Source organism: Entamoeba invadens (genome assembly GCF_000330505.1).
Source record: "Entamoeba invadens IP1 unplaced genomic scaffold scaff_1105074726677, whole genome shotgun sequence".
NCBI classification, from domain to species: domain Eukaryota; phylum Evosea; order Mastigamoebida; family Endamoebidae; genus Entamoeba; species Entamoeba invadens.
In genome coordinates, this window is record NW_004191720.1 from 46,969 (window position 1) to 63,394 (window position 16,426).

General features: G+C 28.5%; 5 protein-coding genes across 5 annotated transcripts; 4 read left to right on the forward strand and 1 right to left on the reverse strand.

Annotated features, from left to right (window-relative positions):
• Positions 1–3,546: 3,546 nt before the first annotated feature.
• EIN_257980 (hypothetical protein) lies at positions 3,547–4,893 on the forward strand (the record flags this gene model as incomplete). The annotated part of the gene is made up of 1 exon (XM_004183482.1): positions 3,547–4,893. One exon carries the CDS (start codon positions 3,547–3,549, stop codon positions 4,891–4,893), a length of 1,347 nt encoding a protein of 448 aa, XP_004183530.1.
• A 1,336-nt stretch (positions 4,894–6,229) lies between these two features.
• On the forward strand, positions 6,230–7,510 carry EIN_257990 (hypothetical protein; the record flags this gene model as incomplete). The annotated part of the gene is made up of 1 exon (XM_004183483.1): positions 6,230–7,510. The coding sequence occupies one exon, from the start codon at positions 6,230–6,232 to the stop codon at positions 7,508–7,510; it is 1,281 nt and encodes a 426-aa protein (XP_004183531.1).
• Positions 7,511–8,765: 1,255 nt separating this feature from the next.
• EIN_258000 (protein serine/threonine kinase, putative) lies at positions 8,766–12,851 on the forward strand (the record flags this gene model as incomplete). The annotated part of the gene is made up of 1 exon (XM_004183484.1): positions 8,766–12,851. One exon carries the CDS (start codon positions 8,766–8,768, stop codon positions 12,849–12,851), a length of 4,086 nt encoding a protein of 1,361 aa, XP_004183532.1.
• Positions 12,852–12,948: 97 nt separating this feature from the next.
• EIN_258010 (hypothetical protein) lies at positions 12,949–13,335 on the reverse strand (the record flags this gene model as incomplete). Its single annotated transcript, XM_004183485.1, has 1 exon — positions 12,949–13,335. The coding sequence occupies one exon, from the start codon at positions 13,333–13,335 to the stop codon at positions 12,949–12,951; it is 387 nt and encodes a 128-aa protein (XP_004183533.1).
• Positions 13,336–13,584: 249 nt separating this feature from the next.
• EIN_258020 (hypothetical protein) lies at positions 13,585–15,717 on the forward strand (the record flags this gene model as incomplete). Its single annotated transcript, XM_004183486.1, has 1 exon — positions 13,585–15,717. One exon carries the CDS (start codon positions 13,585–13,587, stop codon positions 15,715–15,717), a length of 2,133 nt encoding a protein of 710 aa, XP_004183534.1.
• Positions 15,718–16,426: the final 709 nt, after the last annotated feature.

A 16,426-nucleotide genomic window follows, 5' to 3' on the forward strand; every position in this document is an offset into this window, starting at 1 on the left:
TTTTGTTATTGTTTATTCTTGCATTGGGTTTTTTACTGTGCATTGAGTTTATTCTTTTTATTGTAATATAATGTTGTTGTATATGAAAATAGAAATAATTATAAAAAACAGTAACATATTTGGCAAAAACAAGAAGAATTAAAAAAAATCGAATAATCAGAGATTGATTGCAATTGAATTTAGAGTTTGATTGAGTTGTAAGTTGTCTCATGAATACCTGATGCTTCCACATTAAGGAATGATGACTGGAATGGTGTTTCTGGGCGTGTGAATCTTTCGTGCCAATTGTGATGACTTGATTATCTGGAAGTTAATGTAATTTCTCGAGTTCTGATTATGTATGGAGCATTCTGCATTTTTGTTGAAGTCAATATTGATGTAACAAACATTAATCTATGTTTAAAGTTCACAAAATAATTAAAACACGTTTTTTATTTTTATTAACAAAAATGGAAACATGGTTAGGATTTTTTTTTAAAAAACTGATTTGTGGCTATCTGTCTATTTGATTTCTTTTAAAGAATCAGGAAATGAACAAAATAATCATGACCGTGATGGAAAACAAGTCTTTTGTTTTTAATTTATAACTATAAATGGAATACAATTACATGTACTTTCAGGAAATAAAGATAAAAACGCAAGAAAAAATAAGATAATTTGTAACAATTTGTTTTTGATTATTATTTTGGTTTGCATTTTTTAATTTATGAAGTGTGATGTCGATATCAGAAAGGACTTGTACAAAAACATCGTTTTGTCTGGTGGAAATCAATTTAAAAATCAACGACAGACAAGAGAAGGAGAAAATTGCGAATGAGAAACGAATAAGTATAATCAAGGCTGTTTATGCTTGGCTTAATTTAATTATATTTGTGCAGGTGTTCATTTGGTTTACTTTAAATTATAATTGTTATAATCAATCATAAAATTTTTAATAATTTATTATCAATTATATTATTCAGAGGTTGATTATTATAGTTTATTTGTAATCAAATTTTCTATAAAAATTATTATTCTTTTGTCACGCATTGTATAATGTATCCAAAACTGCTATTTTTCTCGACTTAAATTGATGTTTTATAGCGTTGTTTTACCATATGAGATAATTAATTTAATGTTATTGTTGTGTTAATACAATAACAAACAAAAATGATAATAAACAAGGGGTTTTTATCGTAATATTTTGTTGTTATTTTGGTTCTCCAAGTATTTTTAGTTTGAGTAGAATCCATTTTTATTTCAACAATTGTATTTTTGTTATGTTTTTATTTAATTTTGGTTTGAACCAATCTTATTGGTTATATCAAACCCACAATTGTACACACATTTTAAGTGTTTTTTGTTTTTTTTGGCGACTTGAATATCTGATAATATTAATTAATAGATTTTTATTAACATTTTTATTTGTTTATAAAAACAGTTCATTTTCGTATTATTATTATTACTAGAGTCTGTGCTACAACGTTGTACACCACTCAAACGTTGTTCACTAAGTATTATATTTTAAGAACCATAGAAAGTTCTCACAATAAACGAAACTATCGGCAAAAAACAATAACGTTTACCATTTAAAACTTAATTTCTTAGCAATTCCCTTTTTAAACAATTTCAAAGAGTAAAAAATGAAATAATTAAATCAGAGATGCTTTAAAACTAAAAAAGTCAAACCTGATAATCCCACATTTTGGTAATTATTTAACCCTATTATTTATCTTCCTTTTATTTACAAAAACAAAATAATTTGTTCAGAAAAGATAAAAAACAAAAAACTGGATGAGTAAACACAATTAAAATAATTAACACTTTACAACACAACAAGACACAATTTTTATTCCAAATAATTTATAAGTTTTTTGAACAACAAAAAAATGCTGAAATATAGCATTAAGTTTAATTAATTATATGTTTGGACGCATCAGAGATTCTGGTGATGCTTCAATTTACAAATTATCAACGTAAGGAAAGAAATTGATTTATTCAAAGCTTTTTTGTAATAATACAGTCGAGAGGTTAGCATTAACAATACTTCGTTTAGTTAAAAACATTAAACAAACAAATAAGAAGATTTCATTTTTTAATAAAATACAACAATAAAAAAAAGAACACAAAAACATTAATAAAACTAAATTATAATTCAAGTGTTCAGCCTTTATTATGATTACTAAAGCCAAGTGTTTTTTAGAGCACTTGGTTATTGTAATTCTGTATTCAAATATTGTTGCCAAAAGGCATTTATGAGCTTTTTAATAAAGCTCACCATGTTTAAAACTTTTTTGAATTTTTTACTTGGTCTTATTACAAAACAAAAGAATCAGAGCTTTTAAATTAAACAACTGATAGTTTTCATTTATAAGTATTTTTATAGTTAAAATATGGTTTCTAATATATTTTTGAACCTTTATTATTTTCTTAATAAAAAATATAACGGAAACAAATAATAATAAAAATGAATAAAACTTGCAGTAAAATAAATTGGAGTTGTTTTTAAAACCGATAAAATATGTTAATGTATCACTTCGATGATAAATAAAATAACTATAACATTATATACAAAGCTATCAATTATACTATAAAAACCCTTGAAATAATACAGACCTATCATTAGGAAAAAAGAGTGAATAACTAAGCCAACATAACAGTTAAAATTTAATCCTTGATTTAAGAGAACTTAAACATTATCTTTGAACTAAAAAATTAAGATGTTTGTTCTTTGTATTAAATTAAATTGGATTGAATTAAATTGAAAATATAAATTAACAAACCAGAGGCGGCTCTGTGCCGCAACGACCCGACAGAACGCTCTCCACATCTCCAACCCAACAAGCCTGAAACCAGCCAACTTTCGCCGACTGAATGGTCTCAACTCGAGATCGTCATTTTGGCATGGTTTCCAGTGTGTTTGTTGGAAACGACAAGAAAAATGAAGATCTTGAAATTAAACGATTTTATTGTTTTTATGTTCGTTTTGATTTGGAAAAAGAAAAACATAATTTGAAAAAGAAAATGTTATTGGTATGTTTATTGGTGTTCTATTTTAAGATTTAAATATTTTGTAGAAGATTTGGCGATTATTTAGAAGATTCTGAGGTGTACAACGTTTGAGAAGTGTACAACGTTGTAGCACAGACTCTAATGATAATTTGTTAAATTATATATTTTATTGATTGAAAGACAAATTTTTATCAAAAACCGATTTCTTTGAGTTTATGAATGATGAAATGTTTTATAAATAATTCAAAAGTTTGAATTTGAGTTGAACTATTTTATCAAACAAGTCAAAAATCGTTTAAAATTGTTCAAGAAAAGTCGCCATTATTTTCATTTTTTTGGAAAAGTGAAATTATTTTTTGAAATTTTTTTCTGAAAAAAAAGAAAAAAATAAAAATTTTTCAGTCCTCGAAGGGTTAAATAATAACATATTATATAAATTTTATATAAAAAATTTAAACTATTGATTATTAGTATTTTTTATTAAATTAATAATAACTGTTTTTTTTAATTATATTTTGAACTTGAATTTATTATTATAAAATAATAAACATAACAATGGGTAAGATAGATGGTTACCACATGATGGTTATCACACAATATTTTTCGTTATTAAAAGATTTCATTTCAATAGAAAGTGTGAGTAAAAAATATCAATGCAATATGGAAAAGTTTCATAGTAACCCCATTCCATTGACTTATAAAACAATAAAATATTTTCCAAACATTGAGACTTTAAATATTTGGTCTAAAAACGACGAATTTTTTGGAAATACTATTTTTGACTTCACCAAAGAAAATTCTCAAAAGAAAATCGACTTTTTTAGAATTAATATTTGGTTTGGAGTTGAATACACTTTTGCTCAACTTCACAGCGACACAAATTTTTCTTTCAAAAATTATATATACACCAAAGAAGACCGAGAAAAGTACGGTGACACAATCCCATATAAAACTAAGGCGCTTGGTGCAAATTATTTAAAAAATTCTCAAATCACAACTTTTGATATTCCAAAAGTAATCACATCAATTGGCACAAATTGTTTCTTTAAATGTACTTCATTGACTTCAGTGACACTTTCTGATGCATTAAAAGAAATTGGAGATAACTGTTTTTCACAATGTCAATCTCTTGTGTCGATTGATATACCACAGTCGGTGTATAAAATAGGTAATAACAGCTTTTCTCATTGCGACAAAATCACTTCCATTAAACTTCCTGAAGGTCTTGTTACTTTGTCAACGGATTTGTTTGGGTTTTGTAACAAATTAGACTCGGTCACATTTCCATCATATTTACTCACAATATGGGATCGTTGTTTTGAATTTTGTATGTCATTAAAATCGATAAAAATAGCACAGTGTGACAATAGTATTGGCGAATGTGCCTTTCTTAGTTGCACAAACTTGACATCTGTATTTATTGGAGGAAATTGTTTTAATCTTGGTGAGAGTTGTTTTATGGGGTGCATTTCACTTGTCTCAATACAATTACCAGACAACATATCGAGATTTGGAATCGAATGTTTCAGTAGGTGTTCATCATTAAGTGGCATTAAACTTCCTTCTAAATTACGAGAAATTACAAAAATGTGTTTTTCCAATTGTTCAAAATTGGAGAATGTTCTTATTCCAGAATTCGTCACTCGTATTGGCATTCGATCGTTTGAATATTGTGTATCATTAAAAACGATATCAGTTCCAAGTCGTTTGAAAGAAATTGAAACGAAGTGTTTTATTGGATGTACCACTCTTGATATATCTCTTTTAAACACTGTTGAAAAAATTGGTGAAAATTGTTTTGAAAATTGTCAATGTATCCCCAAAGAGTCAAAAGAAACAAAACAAAGTGAACTTAAAATTACAAAAGAAAAAGAAACATTGAATAAATGTTCAATATCTTAACATGTTTTGATGTTTATTTTACATTTTTTATTTTTTATATCTTTGTAATAATTTTGTTTTTAAAATTAAAAAAATGGTGTAATGGTATTATTTATTTTTATTATTCTTAAATTACACTTTTAAATTAAATAATCAAATGAACAATCAAATAACAATTTTGAAACAATAGTTATTTTTTACATGTTAAACGAAACAAAATTTGATCACAATAATTGTTTGATTAAAAATTAAAGTGTACTGTTTACAACAATAACAAATAAAAATATTTTAGTTGTTCTTTATATATTGCTGAATATAACAATATTCAATAATATAGAAAACGAATAATTATGGATGTGTAATTTTGGCCATAATAGAAAGGTGTTTAAATATTTGTTATATTAATTGTTATTTTTAGCTATAAATTATTTATTACCATTTATTTGTTATTTTTAGTCAATATGTTTTAATAATTGTTTACAATAATAAATAACACATTTCAATAAAAAACAATGAAATTATTGTTTGTAATAAATCATTGTTTTTTATTTATTTTAAAACAATTTCTGGTGTATTTTTGTCTCGATAACAATGAAAAACAAGAACTAATGTTTACAAAAATTTAAACATTAAATATGATATACACATTTATTACGGATTAATAACGATTTACCATATTTTATAAATATTTTTATTATAAGTTGTGGTTAATTAATATAGTCCATTATTTACTAAACCAATTATTTATTGAATAAAATAATCATTGAAATTAACAAAAAACTAACTGTTATAGCTAACTTTATAAAAAAAATTTTATTTGAATTACTATATACAAGTACAAATACCCATTAAATTGTTAAAAACTTCTCAAACTTTAAAGTATATTAATAATGATAGTATCCCGAACAATTACTATATAAAAATGGGTTAATAAAGAGTGATTTATTACAAATAAACAAATAAAAACCAAAATAATTTCATATGTTATTAATTGTTCAAAACATGATCATAACAAGTAAAACTCTTGTAAAACAAAAAAGAAGTGACATAGACGAACAAGTGTGTTGAACAAGTTCGTTGGAGTTGGCTTACAATCATAATCTGTATTTTTTTGAATTTAAAATATTTTTTTGTGATTTTGACCCATAAATTGAAAACTGTTGGGGTTTATAACTGATTTGTATATTGTGTCAAATTTAAATAAGGTTTTTTCAAAAATAAATATTCAACGAAATAAATTTATTTTCGAAGGTTCATTAAGTCAACTATTATTATTTTTAATGGTTTAAGTTGTTTAATGAGGTTTGCAAATAATTCAATTTAAAATTTAAAGCTGAACTAATAATTATTAACAACAATGGAACCTTCCGAATTGACTCCAAACTTTGAGTATATTAGATATTTTGATGGATATGAAAAAATTATGTACACTTTTATTGTGATACTTCGTGGTGAGTTTGAACTAACTTCAGAAATACCAAATGTAGAAGAATATTTAAAAAAGAAACTTCCTCCTCTTTTCAATGAATTTGATATTACCAGACTCTCTGTTTGCACATTGAAAGGCAAACCATGTTTTGTCAAATCAACACTTCCCCCACTTATCAAAACCGTTCCATTTGATTTACTCGGCGATTACTCGTGCAACCAAAAAGTTGTGACGGTGAAAGCACCTCTCGAATTATTCAAAGAATGGAAGAGTGGTATGCCCTTAGCAATGGTTTTTGTCTCATCATTCAATTCTGTGATTCGTCTTCATATATGTTGTTCCCACAGTCTTTCTGATGGTAGAACAATTGAAGGGCTGTATCGAATTGTTGCACATTTATTAGACGAAAACATACCTCTTCCAATTAACTCCAAACAAGCAGATTTTGGCCAACAAAATTTGTTCCCCAAATTAACAAAGAGTGAAGCAACAACAATACTTCCTTTTGTTCTTGCTTTACCCAAATCCCCACGAATTAATCCACCGGAAGAAAACATTGTTTTTTCTGATATTTCTGATTATCTACAATATTCATACGCAGAGATAAGTGCATTTTGTAAAGTGCACAAGGTGGGAGTGCAGGCAATAATGATGTGTGCTTATCAAAGGGGAATGAGAAAACATTTCAATGTTAAAAACGAAGTTCCTTTAGTTGGACACATTCCTGTAGATTCCCGAACAAGTTTATATGCTTCAGAAGAAATGAAACAAAGAGAACTCTTTTGTGGAAGCGCTGCTTTCTTTCCAACTTTAACATCTAAAGATGATTTTATTGAAGAAATAACTGAGTGTAACAATTCAATAAGAGAAACACAACAAAGTAATGAAAGTGCCATTTTTGTTACTTATTTAGGAAGTCGAGTCAATGCAGATAATGGAAATGATAATACAACCCAATTAGATTTTTCGACTGACATGCCATTTGTTGGGGTGTCAAATATTGGCTGTTATAAATATGTAACAAGACCACGTGTGTGTTGTGTCAGTGAGTCAAAGAAACTTTTAACTACAATCATTTACGGATATAAAGAAGAGTCTATTTTAAATGTCTATTGGAAACGTTCAGAACCGATGCCGCAAAATATGCTTGATACAATCATTGAGCAATTTGATGATATATTCACAAAAATTGGATCAAAAAGAGTTTAAAAAATCAATCGATTATTTAATATTTTTTAATTTTAAAAATTGAATCTTAGAACATCCACAATTAAATAATCGTTGTATTATTTTCAAACATGGTTTTCATATAAAATCCATCAAAATCAAATTAGTGTTACAAGCCTTTTGTTTTTTATCTTTAAAAATCGGGATGTTTTAAATGGTGTTCGATGTTGATCGTTTTACAACTATAATCATTATTTTTGTCAATTTTAATTCTGCTTTATTTTAATTGACAATAATATAAAAATATTTTTAAGAAAACATCTGTATTAAATACAGGTAACTGTTATATGTTATTCTCATTATCACCAATTAATAACCATAAACCTTTTATTAAATTGTTAAAAGGAATAGTAAACAAATCTTAAGCAACAACTTTTTATATCACAAATTGTTGTTTTTGCATTTCAATAATACAACACTAGTTATTTAGTTTTGAGCATTTATTTTTTAAGTGGTTTGAATATTTAAAATTATTTTATTTCACCCTATTTGCTTGTTTTTAAATTATCTGGAATAATAGAAAAAAATCCCAATTAAATTGTAAGTATATATAATATTGGTTCTTGTTTTTAACACACAGTAATTAAAATATAAAAAAAACAAAAACTTTATAGTAAAAAGTGTTTATTTGTGGGGTTTTAAACAGAGAAAAAACGTATATCCCTGGTTTTTCTTGTATCTGTATATTTGTGGGTTTATAATAGAATTGTGAAGTAAATTCTATTCACCATTTTCCATAAAAAACAGTGTTATAGAAAATATAGTAGTTTCTTTAATTATAATAAAATTATATTATTTATCTAAGTGTAACTAAATTGGTCCATTGACATACAAATAGACGTAATCCACAAATATAATAACCCACAAAAAGACACTTTTTACTGTATTTGTATTATTAATCATAATAAAATTATTATAAATTATAGTAAAAACTAAATATCGTTTATAAAAAACACACTTATTACATTCATCACGAAAAACATGAAAATACGATATAGTCATTTTTTCAAAGTTATCAAGTGGGGAAAACGGCTTTAAATTTGTTTAAACTATGGGAATTTAGAAAAAAAAATATTATTGATTGAAAAGTTTTATTATTTTAATCTTTTAAATTTAATTTTATTTTTGTGTAAATTTATTTAATTACAAACAATAAAAACAATGGAAAAGCGAAAAAAATTAAAATTTGGTTTAAATATTTTATTTTGAACTAAAAATTATTATATAAAACCATATAATGACGTTGTTTATTAAATTTCTTGTTGTTGTTTTGACTGGTGGATATCAATGCGACTGCACACAAATCAACTCCAGCATTAAAAATGGATTTATTCCTACGAGTTGTTCAAATTTTCCAAACACATATTCGTACTGTTTTAACAATAATTTCAATTTTGATGATTACTTAAACACTTTTGAAGATGTTTACATTCTTCAAAACATAGAATTTACAAACATTGGCTTTAAATATTGGCAAAATATTAATGCAACCACACTCTTTGAAAACGTCAGTTTAATCATTTCAAGTCCTTTACACTTCAACAAAACTCTAAATATAGAGAATGGTGCTGTCATCAATGTTATTAACAATAAACCATTATTTGGTGTATTTTCTGAAGCGGGATATCTTAATCTTACAAATCCGGAACTGAACAAGCCAAGAATTATATCGTGGAACTCGACCTATATTCACCTCAACAGAAACTATAGAGAAAGACTTGATTTCCAAATATTAAATCCAATAAGTAATACAAAGTGTTTTGATGTGTTTTCCCTCAACAATCAAAGCAATTTGGATGTTGGTACGACAGAGAATCATATTTCTTCTGCTATGTTTGAATATTCATACAATTTTACAGATGGGAAGGGGTATTTGATATCAAATAAAAAGTTGATTCGATTCTGTCCAAATGGTATACAACTTGACACAAATGTCATCTGCACATTGAAGAAAGAAATGTACACCAACGACAGCCCAACAACAATGGAAAGTTATTTCGACTATCCACATTGTCCCTGTAATTCAGACACCACTGTTAACTGCAAGTTAAAGTTTTCAAAAACGTATAACACGTATAATATGTCCGATTTTGATATTTCAAATTCGGAATTGCTTGTTGACAGAGATATTAAAGTAACAAATCTTAAAAGAGTGAAACAACTGACAATAAATAATGACACCAAACTCAATATTTCTGCGCACTTTGACAATACAATATTTTCATTTTCATTTGGAGTGTTGACAAATGGGGTGTATGGAGATAAATATATTACTGATGCATCATTACAATATCACACGTCTTCCAATACATTGGAGTGCATGGGAAACTTCAACTACAGCATTTCTCTCATTAAAGAAATTCAATTTTTCCAAATAGAATGTCCAAGTACTATTGAAGTTCTGAATTTGTATGAAAATACGAGTGTGGTGATTGTAAAAAGCACATCTTTGTATCAAATAAACAAAATACAATTTAGTCAGTATGGCACAAGTTACACAGTGATGGATAATCCATCAAACAATAAAATACTTGAGGGATGTATTCTCATTGAATTAACAAAAGATAAAACAATTTGTTTGTTGTGTGGTGAAAGTTATCAACTTATTGATGGAAAATGTCTTCCTGTTGATGAGAAATGTCAAATTTGGAATTTGAATGGCATTTGTACGTTGTGTGTTTGCGGTTTTGTTTTGAATGAAAATCACATATGTATATCTTCGGATAACTGTTCAATTGGAACTACCACAGAGTGTTACAAATGCCAAAACGGTTATATTCGGAACAACAACAATTGTTATAAAGAAGATAGGTGTGTTTTATCAAACGAATATTTGTGTTTACATTGTAGTGAAGGAAACACAGAAGCAAATTGTGAGGCGTGTGTTGACACAAATTGTCAGCTCTGTGAATCAGAGAAATGTATTTTTTGTGACATGGGATTTGTAATCAACTCTGTTGGAATATGTGAAAGCCAAAACAACGGGTTGACTGTTGGCGTTTCGACTATTTGGTGTAAGAACACTTTTTACATTGAAAATGAAAGTTGTACCAGTTGTTCAAATAAATACGAACACTCTCAATTGTGTGATAAAACACGTGTTGTTTCGTGTCAACCAAATTACAGACAAGACGAAGATGGACTTTGCATAGCAACGATGTGTACAAATAAAACAACGATAGACCAAAACGGACTCTGCCAAACAGATATAAAAAGTTGTGTGTTCATTGTAAACAACAAATGTGTTGAATGCGAAAATACCTTTATTCTTAATGACAACAAAAGTTGTATTAAAACATCACATAATAATAATTCAACAAATTGTATCTCATTTAACAAATATGGGTGCGTTTCTTGTGCAGTCGGGTATTACCTATTAAATGCTGAATGTAATTTATGTTCCGAGAATTGCACCAGTTGTGTAGAGAGTGACACAATGTGTCTTTCATGCAAGTCTGGATTTTATCAAGGTGAGAATTACACGTGTTTGCCAAGCACGGACTTGTTGAGTAAATGCAACAAAATATCTACAATAACAAATGGGTGTTATCAATGCAAAGATGGGTATTACAGAGTTGGTATGAATTGTTATGAGTGTCTTTTGAATTGTTCAGCATGCAACACAAAAGATAAATGTTTGACTTGCAATTTGACAAATTACAAGACACAAAGTGGTAAGTGTTTACCACAGAACAATATTGTTGGGTGTGCTGTCGAAGTCACACAAAATGGGTGTAAAAAGTGTCTAGATGGGTATTACAATGTTAATTACAATGAATGTGAAAAATGTAATGACAACTGCACAACATGCACAAAACACGATAAATGCACATCATGTTTTGAAAATATGGTATTATATGAAAATGGACTCTGCTATGACATTTCATTTGTATCAAATTGTGTTGCTGTCTCAAATTCAAAATGCTCCAGATGCACATTCTGGCACTCGACAAATGATAATGGTACACTTTGTAACAAGAAGGCGGTCTGGTGGGTACTTTTTATTGTAGTGTTGTTTGTAATTATTGTGATGGCAGCTGTGATAACATCAATTGTATTTGTTGTGTATTTTATTGAGAAGAAAATGCGACAAAAGAAGATTAAAAAGACAGCAACACTCTTCAAAATGAGTCGGTCCAACATCACATTTGTATCGCTTGATGATGATGTTGTAGTCAATAAAACAGAAATTTCGTTTGGTGAGGACGTCGATGTTAACGTACAACAACGAGAACTTTTATGTGTTGGCAACACATCAAAGCACAATATGAAAATCCAAATCACAACTAAAAGTGCAACAGTTGAGAAATACATATTTGAGTCAAATCCAAAGATAGTAATGTTGCCAAGTGGCGAGGCGTGTGAGTTTGAGATATTACTGACTTTGAAATGCACAACTAAAATGGATGAGAGTGTTGTGTTGGTTACAAACTCATTCACAAAAAGAAACCCCAATTTAAAAGAAATGAAAATTACAGCAACTTCAAAATTGACAACACGACTCGATCCAGACGAGTTGGTAGAAGACAAGAAACTTGGCGAAGGTTCGTTTGGAATTGTTTTTAAAGGAATGTTCAGAAACAATGTTGTTGCAATTAAAAAGATGAAAATCAACACTGAAGATGATTCTCAAAAAATTGAGTTTGATAAGGAAGTAGAGATGTTGGACAAATTTAGAAGTGAGTATATTGTCCACTTTTATGGCGCAGTCTTTATACCAAACAAGATATGTATGGTCACCGAATTTGCACAATTTGGGAGTTTACAAGACTTGATGAAACACAAAAGAAGTGATGAAGTCAACATGGAGTTACGAGTGAAATATATAAGAGATGCTGCTAAAGGTATTTCATATTTACACACAAATGGGATATTACACAGAGACATCAAACCAGACAACATTTTGATATTTTCACTTGATATAAACGAAAAAGTGAACGCCAAATTGACTGATTTTGGAAGCGCTAGAAATGTCAATATGATGATGACTAACATGACATTCACAAATGGAATTGGTACACCAATTTATATGGCACCTGAAGTGCTTAACAAAGAACACTACAAGAAACCTGCTGATGTTTTTTCATTTGCAATAACTATGTATGAAGTCTTTGGGTGGAATTATGCATATCCAAAAGAAACATTCAAATTTCCATGGAAAATTGCTGAGTTTGTGACATTAGGAAAACGACTTCAAAAAAAAGATAATATACCAGAGAAGTTGTACCAAATAATAGAAAAGTGTTGGAAACAAAATCCGAATGAGAGAATGACTATCATAGATTTGATTGACTTAATTCAAAAAGAATATAATATTTTATAATTAATTAAAATGTTGTTGTTTGTTTAACACTTAATAGTATATAATTGTTTACAAAGTAGGTTGAATGAATATCTTTTGTGTTCATCAAAAAATAATTTTATTGAGTCAGTTCAATTAAGATACCCTCTGGCCCTTCAACACACGACTCATAATATCCGTCTCCTGTTGTTCTTGGTCCGCTAAGAGTTTTATACCCGTTTTCAGAAAGTTGTTTTGTCAATTCGTCGACACGTTCCTTACAATTAAGAGAAAATGCGAGGTGATTTAAACCTGTGTGTATTCCACAGTCAGTAGAAAGATCCGGTTTTGTCATGATTTCAAGTTTTACTTGACTATCAGCAAATGAGAGAAAATAAGTGCTCAATCCCGTTTTAGGATTGTGATATTTCTTGTTTGGTGTTGCATTAAAAAATGTTATAAAAAAGTTCTTTGTATCTTCAAGGTTAGTGGTGTACATAGAAATGTGGTTGATTGCGATGGTCATCGACTATAAATTATTAAAACTATTATTTATAGTTCTGTTTAATTAATAGTAATAATTACTAGTAAGTTTATTATAATTTATGGTAAATATACTATAATTAAATGTATTTTAATTATTAGTACAATGTTTTAAATTTATATTAAAACTATTTGATTATATATATAGTATAAATTATTATAAAAATAGTAAAAATAGAGTTGAAATAAATAGAACTGATTTTTTCCAATAATATGAACTCTTGATTCAGAGATGAATCCGAAGTCAAAGAAACGGTTTAAGAAACCCAAAAGGGGTGGTTTTTCATCAGCAAATATTCCTTTGGTGTCTTTGACACCTGATGAGACGATTGATGATGACTGTTCTCTTGAGTTAGAAGTCGACACAAAAGTGTTTGAAAAAAGTGCTGAGAGAGATGTTATCACCATATCCGATTTGACAGAGAAATTAAGGGTGAGTGATCTTTATAAAAACGCCGAAAATGTGACATTCACACTCCCAGTTTCATCTCTTTTGGTTGAACACTTTTACAATTGTACATGTGGTGGGTATTCACTTCAAATTTGGATACACCCAGGCGTTTATTTGGGACTACCTTTTCCTTACCCAATATCCAACAAAAATAATCAAATTGAGAAGGTGTTTAATATAGATTTGGATATAGAAACATCTAAAATACTTTGGAGGAACAATTACAATATCAACAAAATGTTATTTGTTTGGGATAGATACATAGGAATAACTGTGAATACAAAGCTACATGATTTAGAAGGAAAGTTGGTCAATGTCAATTTAAGTGTAAAAAACGGAACAACAATCGAATTGGAAAATATGGGATTGTTTAATCCAGAAATTGGGAGCAGAGAGAAACTGATTTACATCATAGAAATTGGTGAAAAGGAGAAATGCGACTTCAAGAATGAAAAGGAACTTTTTGAGGATCTCGAGGCAAAGAAAATGGAACAACTGAAAAATCACCCTAAAAAAGTCCACACAACATTTCCATTCAAACTTTTGGTAACAGGGGGCAATTTTCTATTTATGGAAACATTTGTAAAAATAGAGAAAGGCGGTCCGTTGAAGTTTGAACAAGAAATTGAAATATTCAAAAAGAACAAGCGAGAAAAAAGTAAAGAGACAAAAGCGTTTTATATTGTTACATTTGAAGCAGACGAAGCCGAAAAATTTTGTCAGGAGAAAGACACGTTGATTCGAAAAGTCTTTGTTGTACCAAAATTTGTGAAATTTTTCTGTGAACTTCAAATTGACATATTTTGTGGGCAACAAATTAACTTTAAAGGAAGGATAGAAGAAAAACGGTGGTATGTGAAAGGAAAGGGGCTTCCAATACACAATGATGAAAATGGGGGAAATGGTGATCTAATAATAGAATTTGGGGTTGTGCATGACGAGGAACAAATTCCGAAATGTGACCAATTTGTGTTTAAACAGATCAATATATTATACAACACTGCTTGTGTCAATTATCATATTAAGGAAGAATTGATGTTATTTCAAACGCAAGTCATTCCATTGATAAAACGGAATGTTAAAAAGGCTATTAAAATGAAAGAAAAACAAAAGGGTATTAAAAACGAAGAAAAGAAAGAAGACTCAATTGGAAAGATGGAAGAACCCCATTCAACAACAGAAAATAACTTAAAAAGGGGCGAGGAAAAAAGCGAAAATGTTATTGACACACACGAAGAAAAACAATGTAAAATGGGGGTTTCAAATGAAGATGAAAACGATCAAAGGAATAAAGAAAAGAACACTCTTGTTGACTATTCACAACATGAAAAAGATGGGAAAACTACAAACAAAGAAAATCAAAGACACAAAGACGAAAAAGATAATACAAAACAAATTACAACAGTTTTTAAAGAACAAACAGTGGTGACAAATTTAATTGAAAAATTAGAAGATAACCCACATAATTTGGTCGAGAACACAATCCAAACAGAGAAGAAATATAAAGATATATGGGATACAGAAAAACAGAAGAGTGAAAGAAAAATATCAAATTTTGAACATGAAGTAAAAGAATTGAAAATTGTTGAAAGCTCAGAAAAAGGAAAACCCCCAAACGAACATTTGCATATTTTGAAAGAACAGAATGAGAGCACAGAAAAAGTGAAGAACGTTTTAAAAAACTGCAAAAGCGAGGAAACGGGGATTACACATTTGAACCTTTCAAGTATTGTGCAAAAACAGAAGAAAGCCCAGTGGAAAGGTCAAATAACACACGAAGACAAAATACGTGGAAACGTTCAACTTGATGAGAACAATAAATTGAAACAAAAAGACGGGATTGAGGAATTCAAAATGGTGATATTTTTATTTATAATATGCGGGGGTGTTGTTTTTGGTCGTGATACTGTTTGATATGTGGGTAATGCATCGTCAGAATAGTGCTGTATCAGAATATTTATCTCAAAAAATGAATAAAAAGGTCACACAAGAGATCAAAGAAAGAATGTGTAATGAATTTGGATTGGATGAACAATTGAATGGATTGGAGTGTTGGCAATATTTGTGAAAAAGGTTAATAAATAGTATTGTTTTTTACTTTTGTTTATTTGTAAATTTATTTGATATTTTTTAATAACTTTGTTGTCTAAACAATAATTAACACTATATTTAATAAATTTTATGAATAAATAATAAACACTTTAAAGTGAATAAGTACAATTACCATCGGTTGGGATTATTAAATGGTTTGTAAAATTCAATTGGTTTTAATCCATTTTTGATTTGTTCGTTGAAAAACGGACTTTTCTTGGGTGAATCAGATGGAGTTAAATGAATTTCTTGATGTGTAGGTTGTTGATCATTTTTCTTTTGAGATTTTCTTTTTAAATTTTTAAATAAGCTAAACCTGAGACTTCGTTGCTTTGGATGTATTTCTTTTGGAGGCATTGCTTGTGCTTTATCTTTTTCACTTTTTTGTTCAGGAAAATCTTTTACTCCAAATTTAGAAGTTAGTTCCTTAGAATGTTTTTCTTTGGGGAAGTATTTTGTTTGTTGGACTTCAGGGAGTTTAATTAAACTTCCCTTTTCTCCATGGGATATTTTTGAAATGGTGTCTGGCTTG